This window comes from Hyperolius riggenbachi, chromosome 6 (genome assembly GCF_040937935.1).
Source record: "Hyperolius riggenbachi isolate aHypRig1 chromosome 6, aHypRig1.pri, whole genome shotgun sequence".
Classification (NCBI taxonomy): Eukaryota; Metazoa; Chordata; class Amphibia; order Anura; family Hyperoliidae; genus Hyperolius; species Hyperolius riggenbachi.
In genome coordinates, this window is record NC_090651.1 from 270,173,398 (window position 1) to 270,192,257 (window position 18,860).

Here is an 18,860-nt window from a genome sequence, read left to right on the forward strand (position 1 = left end):
GGCAGAGCAGGAGTGATTGAGTAGGCTGGTCGGGGAGAGCAGCTCCGAGGTATCTTACTGCACAGCCATGTCCTGCACTGTGGTGAGAGCTGTCTCACTGAATGCTTGTCAGACAGAGAGTGGGGGCTGCGGGGACCTTGTCAGCTCGAGGGTTTTCATGAGGATTTATGGCAGTTAGAAAGACTGGGGCACTGGAAGGATTATACCATCAGTTACTTTTTTTTTACAACCACTGATAAGGCTTCCCCTGTGATGGGTTTATAGATGCAGAAATCCGTCAGCGCGAATGCAGTGACTGACGTATACAGTATACAGTGTCATGTGGATCTTTAAAGGGCCATGCTATACATTGAAATAAATGACACTGTGAATATTCAGTATGATTGCTGTAACTACTGTGGGGGTGTTTGAAAATGTAATGTTTCGTGGTAGTGGACCTTTAAGCCACCAGCAAACAAGAAAATACTTTTTCACCTACTTTTTGGTACTTTTTCAATTTGCAGAGCACTGAGAAGTTAATTAAAAAAACAGAAGATAAAATATTATCTCCTAGAAGAAACTTAGGAAAAAAAGTGAATTGGATGAGGCCCCTTATCTGTTTATCTGATGAATTATCTCTCCTTACTTGTTTATCTCATGCAACAACTCACCATAAAGTTAAAAGGAACATTAGAGGCAGAGGATCAGCAGGACAGTCAGGCAACTGGTGTTGCTTAAAGGGGTTCTGTGGCCCTTTTTCAAAATGCAATTTAAATGAAGAGATATGTTCCTTTCATAAGTACTAATCTTTTTTCCCTGTCTCATGTAGAAACAGCTGTGCTGTCTCTCTCCTGCTCCTTTCTAATTATTTGTCTAGTTAGAGGAATATTGTGCTGCAGGAAAAGACAATACAGCAGCTTTCCCCCCTGCTATCTGCCTCTTCCTCCCCCTGCTGCACGTCATCTGATGAGTCGTCCCTGACCTTTCTGCAAGGGGGAGAAGATCTGCCTTGTGTGGCTTCAGCTCAGCTCATCTCTCAGCTCACAGCAGTACAGGGAGACTGTACTGACCCGGGAGCACTTTACATTGCAGCCATTTTGCCCAAAGGCTTATTTTATTAATTAAGTTATTTATTGGTAGCAGGGAGGGGAGAAATGAAGAGGGGAAACAGTATTATGTTTATTTTAATGTGCTGTAAATTCACCACAGATCTTCTTTAAAGAACAAGCGACACCCATGCTAACCTAGAAATAAAAACACATATATAAGTAGATAAATACTACTTCTACTTACATAACAGATGTATTGTGCAGAAAAGCAGAAAATCCTAGTCTAGGCAGTGGCCATCTTGCCAAGCTAATGCTGACATCATATCCTTCCTGACTTCCCCCCCCCCTCCTTTCTCTTGCTCATTGTGTATTCATTAGCTGCCCTCCTCCCAGAGTCTTTTTGTATTTACACCTCCAATCACTGAGTCACCTCAGCCTTGCTTGTAAACACAAGTGATCAGCTAGGCAGGGAAATAAAAGGAAGAGGAGGAATATATTATAGATAAAAAGAACTCCCAGCATTCAAAAGAACTCCCAGCATTCAACTGTTTGGCACTGTTTGGCACTAGGGCCAGTGCTCCTAAAGTATGTGATAACTCCAAACCATAACAGCAAAAAAAGTTTTGAATGCAGTATTAGCATCTTTATCACTTAATACACTCAGACCAGTTGCTGTTGAAATTTGATTTTTATGGTGACAATACCGCTTTAACCATTTCAGCCTGCGGGTATTTTTCACCTTATGCATCCAAACAGTTTTCACCTCCCATTCATTCGCCAATAACTTTATAACTAATTATCACAAAGAATTGATCTATATCTTGTTTTTTCACCACCAATTAGGCTTTCTTTGGGTGGTACATTTTGCTAAGAATTATTTTTTTCTAAATGCATTTTAACTGGAATATTAAGAAAAAAAATGGAAAAAAATCATTATTTTTCAGTTTTCAGCCATTATAGCTTTAAAATAATATGTGCTACCATAATTAAAACCTATGTATTTTATTTGCTCATTTGTCTTGGTTTTAACACCATTTAAATTATGTCCCTATCACAATGTATGATGCCAATATTTTATTTGGAAATAAAGGTGCATTTTTTTCAGTTTTGTGTCCATCATTATTTACAAGCTTATAATTTAAAAAATGTTCGTAATATACCCTCTTCACATGCATATTAAAAAAAGTTCAGACCCTGAGGTAACTTTGTTTTTTTTTCTAATTGTAATTTTTTTTTTTATTATTAAAAATTTTATTTGTGCAATTTTGGGTGTGAGAGGTAAACAGTAAATTTTAAATGTAATAATGCGTGTTTATTTTATAATTAATGTATGTAGATGTAGTTTTACTATTTGGCCACAAGATTTTTTTTTTTTAGTCCTAAAAGTGAGCACACTCGCTTCCAGGAACTATAAGGAGGACCTGAAACTTTGTTTTATTCAGAAAGACTGTGGCTTCTGATAAGAAACCGACGGTCTTTCTACCGGGGACTTAGATCAATGAATGGGAACTATGTTCCCATTCATTGATCTCCGGGCAAACGGGGGGCAGCACGAGAGCGCGCGTACGCGCCCGCAGCAGCACAGCAGCAGCCTAATGGACGTGACAGGCACGTCCATTAGGTTAAAATGGTTAAAAGGAAATCAAAATGGCAGCGTCCATATCCCTCTCGCTTCAGGTGTCCTTCAATGTAAAAAATAAGTAAGCTTTGTAAATCAACCCCACTGTTGCTTGAATAAAAATCTCAACTAGCACTTTTGCAGAGCTATACTTCTATAGTAATAAACTGGGAAATTGCCTACAGATGCAAGCTCCTTACGGAAAACAAGTCAAGGTTTGCAGAGGCCACAATAACTTTAGCACAGTACTTTAATATAAGGGACCCCATATTTATTCTTGCCAATTTTACCCTAAACTGTTCTCACTACAAGTCTATGAAGCAAAACTGTAGGTCTTCTATTCTGTACAATAACTGTAAACAAGGTGATCTCTGATTTGGAGGAGCATGTTAGATTTCTGTATCAGGACCAGTTTAAGTGGCTCTGGGGCAAACTGAAGTGGGTCTTCCTGCCCAAAATCTTCCCCCTCCCCCCCCCCCTCCCACTGTTCCTTGGGGCCCTTGCATGTGAAGCAGCAGCCGTAATTACTCACCTGCCCCTGTGGGCGGTGGCTACACAATCAGGACACTCTAGCCACGCTGTCCTCCTCCTTCTCCATAACCCGGCGCGTGTTTACACAGAACACATGCCGGGTTATAGGAGGAGGAGGACAGCGTGACAAGAGTTCCCAGACTGTGCAGCCACCGCCCGGACATGTGAGTAATTACTGCTGCTTCTTTAAACGCATGGGCCCTGGGGAGAAGCGCTTGCGAGGGGAGCGCAGCATTTGGCAGGGTCGGCAGCGCGGGGACCCTGCAGAGGTCGGGGGCCCTGGGGCAATTGCCCCCTTTGCCTCTGAACAAAATAAAGCTTTTTACCTTGGGTTTCTGGTGGAAGGCTTCCTGCCCCCAGGCATACAGGGATAACATTATTAGGATCTTTCCGTTCACCTGCCAGATATTCATCAAAGCAATTCATAATAGTAGATTTAATGGGAATCTTTTCTTTTTTCCAGGCATCATGCTGAAGAACTGTGGAACAACCATACTATACATTAAGTGAATATACATGTGGCTGTGCAATGTGGTTTAAATAACCTGTTTTGTATGTAAACTAGACAACAACGAAAAAGGTAGCGCACCAAATGCTAGGAGCTAAGATTGAGGCCTGGAACCCACTGAAATCAGCAAACGCGAAACGCAACCGCTAGCGTTTTGTCTGAGCGGTTTGCAAGCGCATTCATGCGCGTTTTCGGTCGCGTTTTGCAACATTGTATTTTTTTCCTCAGCGGGTGCGTAGCGTTTTGCGTTTCGCGTTTTTATCCTGATTGGTCCTGTGAATTATTTTTCATTTTGTTACAGTGTGCTGAACCGCAAAACGCTAGCAAAACCGCTCAGTTTAGGTTTTGCTGAGCGTTTCCGCTAGCGTTTCAATACTTTACATTGAAGCGCTAACGCTCCCAAAATGCTGCAGATCCTGCGTTTGCGTTTCTGGGAAACGCAAACGCTCCTGTGGAAGTTGCCCCATCCATTAACATTAGCCCAGCGTTTTGGCAAAGCGCTAGCGTATCGCAGCGCTGCCAAAACGCTGCCAAAAGCGCTCCTGTGGGTTCCAGCCCTTAAGCAGGGCCAGTCCCAAATCCCCCAAAGAGAGTAATCAAACAGTTGTGTGGTTAAACCTGACGCTGTTATGTTACAAATAATAAAACAGTTCTGCTATCTTCATAGCTTACGTGTACATGAAAGCTTGAAAAGGAATCTGAAGTGAAAATAGACTTATGATATAATGATTTGTATGTGTAGTATAGCTAAGAAATAGAACATTAGGAGCAAAGATATGAGTCTCATATTGTTTCCATTACAGGAAATTAACCATTTTAGCCGCCCAGACGTGAAGCTCACTTCCGGGCGGTTGCTCAGCTGCGCTCTCCCGCTCCTGCGCGCGATCGTGGGCGCACCCCCGTGTCCCTGCAGTGTCCCCCGGTAGCCCTGGGATCAGTGAAAGGGAACTTGGTTCCCGATCACCGATCCCTGTCCCCCGCAGAAAAACCGAAGCGCTCACCCATGAGGCTTCGGCTCTTCTGCCCGGATAAATTTCCGCTTCCCCCTTGTACTTCCGTTTAGCGAGAAGTACAAGGAGGGAAAACAAAAATGAAGGTGGCCATCTTGTGGCCAATTTTAAAACTACATCTAAACATTTTTTACATTACAATTTACACATCTAACAACATTAAAAAATAACTGTTTATGTCCCACACCAAAATATTCCCCAGATAAAATTTTTAATAGGGAAAAAAAAAATTACAATAAAAAAAAAAAAAAAAAAGACAAATAGTTACTTGAGGGTCTGAACTTTTTAAATATGCATTTTAAGGGGGTATACTACAAACATTTTTTAAATTATAAGCTTGTAAATAGTGATGGGCGCAAAACGGAAACAATGCATCTTTATTTCCAAATAAAATATTGGCGCCATACATTGTGATAGGGACAAAATTGAAATGGTATAATAACCGAGACATACGGGCAAATAAAATACATAGGTTTTAATTATGGTAGCGTGGTATTTTAAAGCTATAATGGCCGAAAACTGAGTAATAATGATTTTTTTTCAATTTTTTTCTTATTAATCCTGTTAAAATGCATTTACAGTAAAGTGGCTCTTAGCAAAATGTACCACCCACAGAAAGCCCAATTAGTGGCGGAAAAAACAAGATATAGATCAATAAATTGTGATAAGTAGTGATAAAGTTATTAGCGAATGAATGGGAGGTGAAAATTGCTCTGATGGTTAAGAAACTTCAGTATGCAAAAGCGTTCTCACTGTTTCTTGTTTGTTTAAGGTTTTACTGTGGAGCTAATGATGCTTTGAACTTTCCTGCTCTCTTTCATAGTTTAAAATACAGAGCATAGTTTGTAAACTGCAAATATTAAAGAATGATTCAATGTTATAAAAAAGCTACATAACTGAAAATAAAAATATGAGACACTTTTCTTTGCTACTAATGTTCTATGAATAACCTGTACTACACATGCAATTCATTGCATCATGATATTTTTTTTTTTTTTGCTTCAGTGTCACTTTAAATAACAAGCAGCATCACTATGAGCTACCTGCCTGCAAAGATATGCTGGATGCAGAGAGGTGCTAATGACAGGCACTGGATGAAAAGTACCATCTGTCACTATGTCAGGTAATATGAGTGGCAATATGGAGATGGAAGTGCCTCAAAACCCCTAGTGAAGGGACCGGGCTGGTGACATCTGGCTCTAGCCGCGCTGGTGTCCCTTCTGTCGCTGCGCGATCCAACAAATATCCACAAGCTCCAGCTGAGCAGTACAGGAAGGGGACAACCCAATAGTGCAGACTGCACCTGATTTTGAAAACACTGCACTACAAATTGCACTTACTGGCAAAATCTTGTTTATTAGCATGTAAAAGGTATCTGTAGCAAAGGGAGTTGCTACAGATAGCTTTCCAGGCTAAAAACAAGACTTGATCAAACACCCTTTTGATTACCCTCATTGGGGGCTTTGAGACTGGCCCTGCTTAAACCTTCACTGCTAGCATATGGTGCAGCCCCACACATGCTCCAAACCTGCCAACCAGATGGGGTCAGTGATCTATTTCAGGCTGACTGTGGGATGCTGGAGAAGACCCCAGCTGTGGCAAGGGGCACAGACACTTCTAGGGGCTTGAAAAAGCCCCAGGTAAATAAAAAAAGCATATGATTAGTTCAATTCGGAACTCCTTTAAGAAGAAAATAAACTTTAGTTCCTTTTGTACTTTCTATTGATCAGTTGATCTTCTCCCTTCAGTGACCTTTTACACTGTGACGGTCCGGTGCGATAGGTTTACTGCACCACACTGCAGGGCAATGAAAGTCTATGGGGAATTTCATACCGACACGGTACATCACGGTGCGGCTGAAGTGACGTTTTTTGCTGCATCCCTGAGGCAAGGGCAAGCGTACATTACCATGCGGTTATGTGGCAACGTGCGAGAAACTGGAAGTCATGTAAGTCTATATCGACGCGTGTGTGTTAAAATGCCCACCGCAAGTTCTACGCGTCATGGGTGTGCAGAAGCGCATTTTAGCAATACACTTCTACGCATGTGATCGCTTCAGCCACAGAAAGTGAGCATTACTACCTGCTTGGCCAGCTGCCAGACAGGGATTACCGCATACTAATGCGGTAATCCCCGAAGGCCTGTTTTTGGTTATGCGGTGCTGCCGCCAATCCCTAGTGTGAAAGCGAAATCAATCTTATTTTCATAATTTATTTTGCCCCACACAATTGAGTTTGCTTTCAGTTTTACATTTTTAGTTAATTTGCCCGCAATCTTAGTTTTACTTATGCACATCGATATTTTTCACTGTATCAGCAGTAATTTTTGTTTATTAAGGGAGATGAGTGGCTCATTTAAAATAAAAGCAGTATTTCATTGTTTAGTTGATCAATCTTTACATCATGGAATACGTTGTTCCATTTAATAATGCTTTCCAACGCTGCAGTTTCCTTTTTTGCATCCAGCCAGTTGGGCGTTTTCCTTTTCTTCCACGTATATCTTAACTTGGCATCTATTCACAGCTAGAGTTGGGCCGAACCTCCGATTTTAGGTTCGCGAACCGGGTTCGCGAACTTCCGCGGAAGGTTCGGTTAGCGTTAAAGTTCGCGAACCGCAATAGACTTCAATGGGAATGCGAACTTTGAAAAAAAAAAAATTATGCTGGCCACAAAAGTGATGGAAAAGATGTTTCAAGGGGTCTAACACCTGGAGGGGGGCATGGCGGAGTGGGATACACGCCAAAAGTCCCCAGGAAAAATCTGGATTTGACGCAAAGCAGCGTTTTAAGGGCAGAAATCACATTGAATGCTAAATGACAGGCCTAAAGTGCTTTAAAACATCTTGCATGTGTATACATCAATCAGGTAGTGTAATTAAGGTACTGCTTCACACTGACACAACAAACTCACCGTGTAACGCACCGCAAACAGCTGTTTGTGTAGTGACGGCCGTGCTGGACTGGTGCGCACCATGGCAAGAGTGCATGTTTTGGTGGCTTTACAGCCCATATGGTCGCCTGGCTGATGTAGCTGAATGACAGAACAGTGACTGTCAAGCTGATCAAATTTGGTCTGACCACAATGAGGCAACGACCTTATTATCGTGGGTGTGCCCCCCGAGACACTCATCTATGCGCCGGTCATTGCTTCATTGTGATACGCAAGCCCCTTCACCACGGCAAGGTAATGATCACGAAGGGGAATGGGCGCATGTACATGCCTTTTCTTTTGTTGTTGCAGCTGCCCGCAGTGCAGCCAGAAAAATTAGGCAGTCATGTACACGCACCAGAAAAATTATTACAGCGGCCGCTGCTAGCAGCGGCCTAAAAAAATTCAGCAATCCGCCTGGAGTCCCGGACCCTGTTGGTGGTGGTGGAGAAGGTAGTCAAGCGGCCTGCAGGCAGACATGCTGTGTGGAGGGACTGGGAGCGACTTAGTTTTCTTGGGGCAGCCCGGGCAGCCAGTCACACGGCGTGCAGGCAGAGATGCTGTGTGTGCGGGGACTGACTTAGTCTTGGGGCGGGCAGCAGCCCTCCGGGATCCATGCCTCATTCATTTTGATAAAGGTGAGGTACTTAACACTTTTGTGACTTAGGCGACTTCTCTTCTCTGTGACAATGCCTCCAGCTGCGCTGAAGGTCCTTTCTGACAGGACGCTTGCGGCAGGGCAGGAGAGAAGTTGGATGGCAAATTGGGACAGCTCTGGCCACAGGTCAAGCCTGCGCACCCAGTAGTTCAAGGGTTCCTCATCGCTGTTCACAGCAGTGTCTACATCCACACTTAAGGCCAGGTAGTCGGCTACCTGCCGTTCCAGGCGTTGGTGGAGGGTGGATCCGGAAGGGCTACGGCGAGGCGTTGGACTAAAGAACGTCCGCATGTCCGACATCACCATGAGATCGCTGGAGCGTCCTGTCTTTGACTGCGTGGACACGGGAGGAGGATTAGTGGCAGTGGTACCTTGCTGGCGTTGTGCTGTCACATCACCCTTAAAGGCATTGTAAAGCATAGTTGACAGCTGGTTCTGCATGTGCTGCATCCTTTCCACCTTCCGGTGAGTTGGTAACAGGTCCGCCACTTTGTGCCTGTACCGAGGGTCTAGTAGTGTGGCCACCCAGTACAGCTCATTCCCCTTGAGGTTTTTTATACGGGGGTCCCTCAACAGGCAGGACAGCATAAAAGACGACATCTGCACAAAGTCGGATCCAGTACCCTCCATCTCCTCTTGCTCTTCCTCAGTGACGTCAGGTAAGTCAACCTCCTCCCCCACAGCCGCGAACAATACCACGGGAAGGTTGAGCAGCACAAGCCCCCTGCGACGCCTGCTGCGGTTGTTCTCCTACCGCTGTCCCCTCCTCCTCCTCCTCCCCCAAAGAAACACCTTGCTCATCATCCTCTGAGTCTGACTCGTCTTCTGCACACGACTTCTCTTCTTCCTCCTCCTCCCCCCTCTGTGCTGCCGCAGGTGTTGAGGAAACAGCTGGGTCTGATGAAAATTGGTCCCATGCCTGTTCCTGCCGTAACGGTTCCTGGTCACGCTCACTCACAGCTTCATCTGCCACTCTACGCACAGCACGCTCCAAGAAGTAAGCGTAGGGAATTAAGTCGCTGATGGTGCCCTCACTGCGGCTCACCAGGTTGGTCACCTCCTCAAACGGCCGCATGAGCCTGCATGCATTTTTCATCAGTGTCCAGTTGTCGGGCCAGAACATCCCCATCTTCCCAGACTGTTTCATTCTACTGTAGTTGTAGAGGTACTGGGTGACGGCTTTCTTCTGTTCTAGCAGGCGGGAGAACATGAGCAGGGTCGAGTTCCAGCGAGTCGGGCTATCGCAAATGAGGCGTCTCACCAGCATGTTGTTTTTGCGCTGAATTTCCGCAAAGCGTGCCATGGCTGTGTAAGACCGCCTCAAATGCCCACAGAACTTCCTGGCCTGCTTCAGGACATCCGCTAAGCCAGGGTACTTTGCCACAAATCTTTGAACCACTAGATTCATGACATGTGCCATGCAGGGTATGTGTGTCAGCTTCCCCATATGCAAAGCGGCAAGCAGATTGCTGCCGTTGTCGCACACCACGTTGCCTATCTCCAGGTGGTGTGGGGTCAGCCACTCATCCACCTGTTTCTTAAGAGCAGCCAGGAGAGCTGCTCCAGTGTGACTCTCCGCTTTGAGACAAGACATGTCTAAGATGGCGTGACACCGTCTTACCTGGCATGCAGCATAGGCCCTGCGGAGCTGGGGCTGTGTAGCTGGAGAGGAGAACTGCCACTCAGCCAAGGAGGAGGAGGACAGCAAAGAGCATGTAGCAGGAGGAGAGGAGGTGGCAGGAGGCCTGCCTGCAAGCCGTGGAGGTGTCACAATTTGGTCCGCTGCGCCCTGCTTGCCATCGTTCACCACCAGGTTCACCCAATGGGCTGTGTACGTAATGTAGCGGCCCTGCCCGTGCTTGGCAGACCAGGCATCCGTGGTGAGGTGTACCCTTGACCCAACGCTCTTCGCAAGAGATGACACCACTTGCGTCTCAACTTCACGGTGCAGTTGGGGTATGGCCTTTCTCGAAAAATAAGTGCGGCCTGGCATCTTCCACTGCGGTGTTCCGATGGCCACAAATTTACGGAAGGCCTCAGAGTCCACCAGCCGGTATGGTAACAGCTGCCGAGCTAACAGTTCCGCCACGCCAGCTGTCAGACGCCGGGCAAGGGGGTGACTGGCCGAAATTGGCTTCTTCCGCTCAAACATTTCCTTCACGGACACCTGACTGCTGCTGTGGGCAGAGGAGCAGGAACCGCTCAAGGGCAGAGGCGCAGTGGAGGAGGGTGCCTGTGAAGGTGGAAGGGAGAAAGCGGCAGAAGCAGATAATGCACCTGATGGAGGAGGAAGAGGAGAAGGTTTTGTGTGCTGCTGCTGCTTTTGCTCAGGTGGCCATCCCATTGCTGTTTGTGCCTTTTCTCCAGGTGCCTTCGTAAGCCACTTGTCCCTACATGAGTGTTGGCCTTTCCACGGCTCAATTTTTGTTGGCAGAGCGAACAGATGGCTTTGGTCCGATCTGAGGCACACACATTAAAAAATTTCAACACCGCTGAGCCACCCTGGGATGTGGGCACTATGGGGACCTCAGCAGCTGATGCTGAAGGGCAAGTTGGCTGGCTGTACATAGGTGGCGATACATGGTGCCGGACTCTGCCACCAGCTGTTTCTGACGAAGAGCTGCCCCAGCTTCTTTCAGCAACTTCTCTCCTCCTACTACTCTCTGACTCCCCCTCTGAACTGTCCCCCTCTTCATCTCCTCTATTGGGAACATACAGAGGATCCCTATCATCGTCATCATCGTAATCATCCTGCCCAGCTTCGCTTGACTCAGAAAAATCCAAACATGCACCATCAGTAGGTCCTTCATCCTCCTTACACGTTACATCCATAGTGTTGCCGCGTAACGCAGACATATGAGCTGGTGAAAATTCATCTGGCTGTAACAACAATGGCTGTGCATCAGTGATTTCACCACTAAATAATTCTTGCGAAGTGTCAAATGCAGCGGAAGTGGTGCTAGTAGTAGCGCTGGTGGCTGAGCAAGATGAGGTGTTCTGTGTCGCTAAATACTCAACCACGTCCTGACAATCTTGGGAGGTGATGGGACGTGCCTTCTTCCGAGCACTGTACTGTGGGCCAGGTCCACACGAAATTACATTTACACGACCTCGCGCAGACCTGCCGGGTGGCCTTCCTCTGGCTCTGGCACTACCTTTTCCTCTACCTGTTTTGTCCATATCGGGTATGCACGGAGTGGTATATCACACTGCGTAGGTAGGTGGGTTCACTTAACTGCACAGGTATGCGCACTGATGCGGTGGGTTCACTGAACAGAACAGGTATGCAGTGGCGGGTTCACTGAACACAACAGGTATGCAGTGGTGAGTTCACTGAACAGGTATGCAGTGGTGGGTTCACAGAACAGGTATGCAGTGGCGGGTTCACTAAACAGTACAGGTATACAGTGGCGGGTTCACTGAACAGGTATGCAGTGGCGGGTTCACTGAACAGTACAGGTATACAGTGGCGGGTTCACTGAACAGGTATGCAGTGGCGGGTTCACTGAACAGTACAGGTATACAGTGGCGGGTTCACTGAACAGGTATGCAGTGGCGGGTTCACTGAACAGTACAGGTATACAGTGGCGGGTTCACTGAACACAACAGGTATGCAGTGGCGGGTTCACTGAACAGGTATGCAGTGGCGGGTTCACTAAACAGGTATACAGTGGCGGGTCCACTGAACAGAACAGGTATGCAGTGGCGGGTTCACTGAACACAACAGGTATGCAGTGGTGGGTTCACTGAACAGGTATGCAGTGGTGGGTTCACAGAACAGGTATGCAGTGGCGGGTTCACTGAACAGTACAGGTATACAGTGGCAGGTTCACTGAACAGAACAGGTATGCAGTGGCGGGTTCACTGAACAGTACAGGTATACAGTGGCGGGTTCACTGAACAGGTATGCAGTGGCGGGTTCACTGAACAGTACAGGTATACAGTGGCGGGTTCACTGAACAGGTATGCAGTGGCGGGTTCACTGAACAGTACAGGTATACAGTGGCAGGTTCACTGAACAGAACAGGTATGCAGTGGCGGGTTCACTGAACAGTACAGGTATACAGTGGCGGGTTCACTGAACAGGTATGCAGTGGCGGGTTCACTGAACAGTACAGGTATACAGTGGCGGGTTCACTGAACACAACAGGTATGCAGTGGCGGGTTTACTGAACAGGTATGCAGTGGCGGGTTCACTAAACAGGTATACAGTGGCGGGTCCACTACAGAACAGGTATGCAGTGGCGGGTTCACTGAACACAACAGGTATGCAGTGGTGGGTTCACTGAACAGGTATGCAGTGGTGGGTTCACAGAACAGGTATGCAGTGGCGGGTTCACTGAACAGTACAGGTATACAGTGGCAGGTTCACTGAACAGAACAGGTATGCAGTGGCGAGTTCACTGAACAGTACAGGTATACAGTGGCGGGTTCACTGAACACAACAGGTATGCAGTGGCGGGTTCACTGAACAGGTATACAGTGGCGGGTTCACTGAACAGAACAGGTATACAGTGGCGGGTTCACAGAACAGGTATGCAGTGGCAGGTTCACTGAACACAACAGGTATGCAGTGGCGGGTTCACTAAACAGGTATACAGTGGCGGGTCCACTGAACAGAACAGGTATGCAGTGGCGGGTTCACTGAACAGGTATGCAGTGGTGGGTTCACAGAACAGGTGTGCAGTGGTGGGTTCACAGAACAGGTATGCAGTGGTGGGTTCACAGAACAGGTATGCAGTGGTGGGTTCACAGAACAGGTATGCAGTGGTGGGTTCACAGCACAGGTATGCAGTGGTGGGTTCACTGAACAGGTATGCAGTGGTGGGTTCACAGCATAGGTATGCAGTGGTGGGTTCACTGAACAGGTATGCAGTGGTGGGTTCACAGCACAGGTATGCAGTGGTGGGTTCACAGAACAGGTATGCAGTGGTGGGTTCACAGCACAGGTATGCAGTGGTGGGTTCACAGCACAGGTATGCAGTGGTGGGTTCACAGAACAGGTATGCAGCCAGACAGGAACAAGTTAAGCCTAACTAATCTTTCCCTGAGAGACAGTCTGCAGCAGCTCGCCCTACTCTCACTAACGCAGGCAGCACACGAGTGACCGTAATGGCCGCCGCTGCCTGCCTTATATAAGGGGGGGAGTGGCTCCAGGGGCTAGTGTAGCCTAATTGGCTACACTGGGCCTGCTGACTGTGATGTAGAGGGTCAAAGTTGACCCTCAAGGTGCATTATGGGGCGAACCGAACTTCCACAAAGGTTCGCCAGCGGGACGCGAACGCGAACCACCGAAGTTCGCGTGGAACCGTTCGCCGGCGAACCGTTCGGCCCATCTCTACTCACAGCATGCCAACAGTCCAACTTGGCCACTGGCTCCACAATTATCTTTCGATGATGAGATCTGATATCCTTTGTTTGCTTTTATACACTGTCTAATGCTATGTACACACCATACAATTTTCTGTTCGATTTTCCAATCGATTTTCTTATCTTTTCTTTTTGATTTCCATTCACTTCTATGAGAAAGAAACCATAAAAAAAAATCGAAAATAAGATCGAACATGGCGGAAAATTATCTAAACCATCTATCTAACAGAAAATTGTACTGTATGGTGTGTACCTAGCATTATGGTAAGGAGCTCCCTACACTTTGTATTAGAGGCATAACAAAAGGGGAAGTAACAATTATTTGCAATTATTTATTCTGCCAACATGAAGACTCTATACAGCAAGATTTACATTACACCATTCTTCACTTTATCGGGGTAGGCAGCATTTCTAATTCATATTGCGTTCTGAAAGCCACACGAGAGCAGCAATGCCCTTTTCTTGTAACGGCTGATACTTACATTTAAATTGAATGAAGTCATCTTCAATTTCACACATGTCAATGTCTAATAAATCTGTAATAAAAAAAGTTATTATCAGTGTGCTCTATACAAAGTCAAGTAAAGGCATTAATTCATATGTAACCATATTATAGCTAAGTATTCTGCTGTAAAAAAATATTTTTATCATATTATTCTTTTCTACCAACATTTAGTATTATTATTATTAACGCTGATAATGTACAAGAACCTGATATGACTGCCATAGCTGTTTTTGTAACCAGTTTTAGATCCCTCCACTCCTACCAGAAATGGCCTCTGTGCTCTTCCATTTATGGACAGGTACAAGTAAAGATATACACATGAGCTGTTCAGGCTTTAGGCTGCACAAAAGGGCCTGTGGGGAGGACTGGCAGTGGGGGCTGCCTCTTAAAGGTTACCAGAGCTGAAAGGTGAAGCTCTACTGGGTTGGGGGGCATAATCAAATACTTGCCAGCCCCCCCCTCCCCCAGCCACCGCTGTTCTCCTCCACTCATTCCTGTTCTCCTGGGCGACTCCAAACCCCACATACTGTGCTGCCCATGCGCAGTATGTCAGTTTTGCTCCTCTGTGGCTGTGCAGAGAGTTGTCACAGGACAGGAGCACGCTCATTCCCCCAGATCTCCAATCAGTGCTCACACTGTGATGCAGGAGCGAGCACGCTCCTGTCCTGTGACATCACTACACGGTGCAGTATGTCCGAGGTTTGGAATCCTACCCAGTACAGCTTCACTTTTTATTAGAGCCTTTCCGTTCTGGATCCTTTAAACAATCAGAGCCAGTAAAATCCTCTGCGCTGCAGCCGCAATGCTTAATTCTCAGACTCGATCCCGGCAGCCCATACCAGTGTCCTGCGTTGTGTAGTGCTCCACAGAGTGCAGGGCATTGTGGGACTTCCTGCACCTCCTGGCTCCTGCCATTCTCCCCTCTATCCCCTATGGGAAGGTAACAGTAAAAAAGGGCGCAGGAGGCTAGTGGACAAATCAGGCGCCGCCATTCACTCCTATAATAATTATCGTTTAATGGGCGCCGAACAGGAAAAAAGGGCGCCCGAGAATAATAACGTTTTCCAACGGCGCCCGAAGATTTTTCATGTTTTATAACTGCTTGTGATGATTTACGTTTCTTATTTCAATAAAACATTATTTTAAATGTTATCCCTTACTGTTTGTAAAACATTATTATTCACAAAACAAAGTGATCAGTACGTAATGTAAATTGTAATATATTTTATCCCTTACTGTTTTTAAAACATTATTCTACACACAATACAGTGAGCACTAAGGAGGGTCTTAGGTTTAGGCACCAACAGGGGGGTCTTAGGTTTAGGCACCAACAGGGGGGTCTTAGGTTTAGGCACCAACAGGGGGGGTCTTAGGTTTAGGCACCAACAGGGGGTCTTAGGTTTAGGCACCAACAGGGGGGTCTTAGGTTTAGGCACTAACAGGGGGTCTTAGGTTTAGGCACCAACAGGGGGGTCTTAGGTTTAGGCACCAACAGGGGGGTCTTAGGTTTAGGCACTAACAGGGGGGTCTTAGGTTTAGGCACCAACAGGGGGGTCTTAAGTTTAGGCACCAACAGGGGGTCTTAGGTTTAGGCACTAACAGGGGGGTCTAGGGGTTAGGGGTAGGTACAGGGAGGGTTACTTAGGCACCAACAGTAGGGGGTCTTAGGTTTAGGCATCAACAGGGGGGTCTAGGGGTTAGGGGTAGGTACAGGGAGGGTTACTTAGTAATTTTTTTTTAAACGTTATTATACGTTTCACTATTTAAACGGAAGATTAACGTTTTTACAATTGCCGATTTAATGCACATTATTTAATGATTTATAACTTTATAAAACATTAATTTTAAACGAAATACAGTACAATACATTTTTAAACGTTATCCATGCTTATCGTTTAAAACCCCGCGCCCTTTTTTCCCAGCGCCCCTTTTTAACGTACGCCTATGGGAAACCCCAGACTAGAATTTCAGTTGGCTGGCTGCCTGCCACTGTGGAGCATACTTAAAGAGAACCCGGGCCCGTTCAGACTACAAAGTGCGGACCGCAACGCATGCGGACCGCAACGCGTACGAACGCACGCCAACCGCGTTCGTATGCGTTGCGTGGCTGATCCCATCACTGAAAAGTGAATGGGACAGCCGCGCGTTTTTGTAAAATCTGCGTGCAGCATGCGTTCCCGGACCGCACAGGTCCGGAACGCATGCTGTGTGAACATCAGACATTGCACTCTATGCAATGTCTGATGTCCTGCGTGTCGGCCCCCCCGCACGCGTTTCCAAAACGCATATGGAAACGCGTGCAGTGTGAACGGGTTGGATTTTATTATGCTAGTGGGGCAAAGAGGCTGGTTGTGCACACTAACACCAGCCTCTGTTGCCCCATGGTGTGCCTCCAAGACCCCCCTGCGCGCCGCTATACCCTCGCAGTGCTGGCGACATGCAGCGTGTCGCCAGCACAATGTTTACCTAAGCGCTGTCTGTCAGCGCCGCTCCCCCGCCTCGTCCGTATCGGCGCTACCCGCCTGTGTCCCTTCCATTCTGCTGCTTGGAGGGAAGTGACGCGGGCGGGTAGCGCCGATACGGAGGAGGCGGGGAAGCTGCTCTGACAGACAGCGCTTCGGTAAACATTGTGTTGGCGACACGCTGCGTGTCGCCAGCACTGCGGGGGGTATAGCGGCGCGCAGGGGGGTCTTGGAGGCACACCATGGGGCAACAGAGGCTGGTGTTAGTGTGCACAACTAGCATAATAAAATCCCACCTCGGGTTCTCTTTAAAGAGGATCCGAGATTAATTTTTATTCACTGCATAATTACATATAGATTATAGGGCATTCCTCAAGCCAAATACTTTTTTTTGTTTTTTTTTTTTGTTTTAATACTCTAATTCCCTATAAACTAAACAAGCCTCGCCCACAGCTTCTCCAAAACGCCAAGACACTCAGACCCATGTAGCAAGGGCTTATGGGAGCTCAGTCTGGGCAGGAGGAGGAGGTTACTAGCCAGAGGTTTTAGAGGGGAGGGGGGAGTGAATTTTTCACAGGCTGAGGGGTGGAGATTCAGTTGCAGATTACCTGTGTAATGATGACAAACAGAACATGGCCGCTCTCCATGTATCACAGAAATAAATCATCTTAAACTATTGAAGCTGTATGCAGCCAGATCTGCTGTGTAAACTATCTAAATGTTAGTTAAAATATATAGACAAGTTACTTGTTATAGTTAGTATTTCATCTCGGATCCGCTTAAAGACTTCTTCTGGCTCCTGGCCTGGAGCCTTTCCATTGGAAACGTGGTGTTGCTGCAAACAGACAGCCGCTACTGCTACTAGGACAAGTTATGAAGGGGCTGGGAAGTTGTTTGCTCAGAATCAGGGTGCACCGTTTGAAATAATGTGTGGAATAAATCATAGCAATGTGCACAGCTGAACCAGAGAGGTTGATTTTTTTCAACAAGACTGGAATTTCCCTATATAGATTCATCTGTAAGCTTACATGTTGCATCTACACTTACAGATGCTTGCTAAAGCACTATGTTTTGGTACGTTTATATTCTGTGAATAGACATCTGAGCCTGGGAAGATGCTGTGTAATCTCCCGGAATAACTCACGTGTAATTCGGTCAGTCTGGACTACAAAGGACATGACACAATTGCATAATGTATTACTCAGAATAATAGCAGACATTTCCTTCATAAACCACAGAAAGCCTTTTCTTCACACTTTTTTTTTAATTCATTAAAAAAAAGACCTAACACACAAATAGACATAAAAGTTATGGACACCAAAGAAGACTAAAATAATTTGCTATGACCTTTACAGCATAACACTGACATCATACAATAAAAACAACACTACGAGAGATAAGACTGCTGAGCAATTTTACTACCATCATTTAAACAAACACTCAAAGGAAATGCATATATCTGTTTTGGCACTTAACCAGTTCACCCCCAAGGGTTTTTATCCTAACGGACCAGAGCAATTTTCAGTTGTCAGCGCTCCTCCCTTTTATTCCCTAATAACTTTATTACTACTTATCACAAGAAAATGATCTATACCTCGTTTTTTTCGCCACCAATTAGGCTTTCTGTGGATAGTACATTTTGCTAAGAATTTTTTTATTCTAAATGCATTTTAATGAGAAAAACAGAAAAAAAAAGAAAAAAATCATTATTTCTCAGTGTTCAGCCTTTATAGTTTTAAAATTAAACATTCTCCTGTGGATAAAACAAACACGTTGTATTTGCCCAGTGGTCCCGATAATTAAACCGTTTAGATTATGTCCCTACCACAATGTATGGCGACAGTATATTATTTTGAAATATAAGTGGTTATTTTTCTGTTTGTTCTGGCCATAATTACAAGCCCCTATGTAATAAATTAAAATTAATTTTCCCCCATAAAATATAGAATAAAAAAAGCTGAGTCCCTAAGGCAACTATTTATTTATTTTTTTTAAGCTGATTTTTTTTTTTACAAGTGTTTTTTTTGGGGGGGAGGGTTGGAAGTGTAATTTTATTAATGATGTGTATATACTTGAAAATGTATGTATTTTGTAAGTGTAATATACTTTTTGGCCACAAGATGGCGCTGGTGAACACTCATAGGACGTGTTCACTTTTTTTTTTTTTTTTTTTTACACACTTTATTAAACTGTTACATTTCCTGTTTATGTGAATGGACGTAGCCGCTGTTCGCGGTCACGTC

General features: G+C 45.8%; 1 protein-coding gene across 1 annotated transcript in view; it reads right to left on the reverse strand.

Annotated features, from left to right (window-relative positions):
• The window catches only part of IL18 (interleukin 18), a 65,012-nt gene that overhangs the window by 30,973 nt on the left and 15,179 nt on the right, over window positions 1-18,860 (reverse strand). Inside the window, exons 2-3 of the mRNA XM_068240809.1 lie at window positions 14,133-14,186; window positions 3,504-3,656 (exon numbers count right to left, since the gene is read on the reverse strand). Coding sequence (XP_068096910.1) covers window positions 3,504-3,656; window positions 14,133-14,186 — 207 coding nt within the window. The remainder of the gene's footprint in view (window positions 1-3,503; window positions 3,657-14,132; window positions 14,187-18,860) is intronic.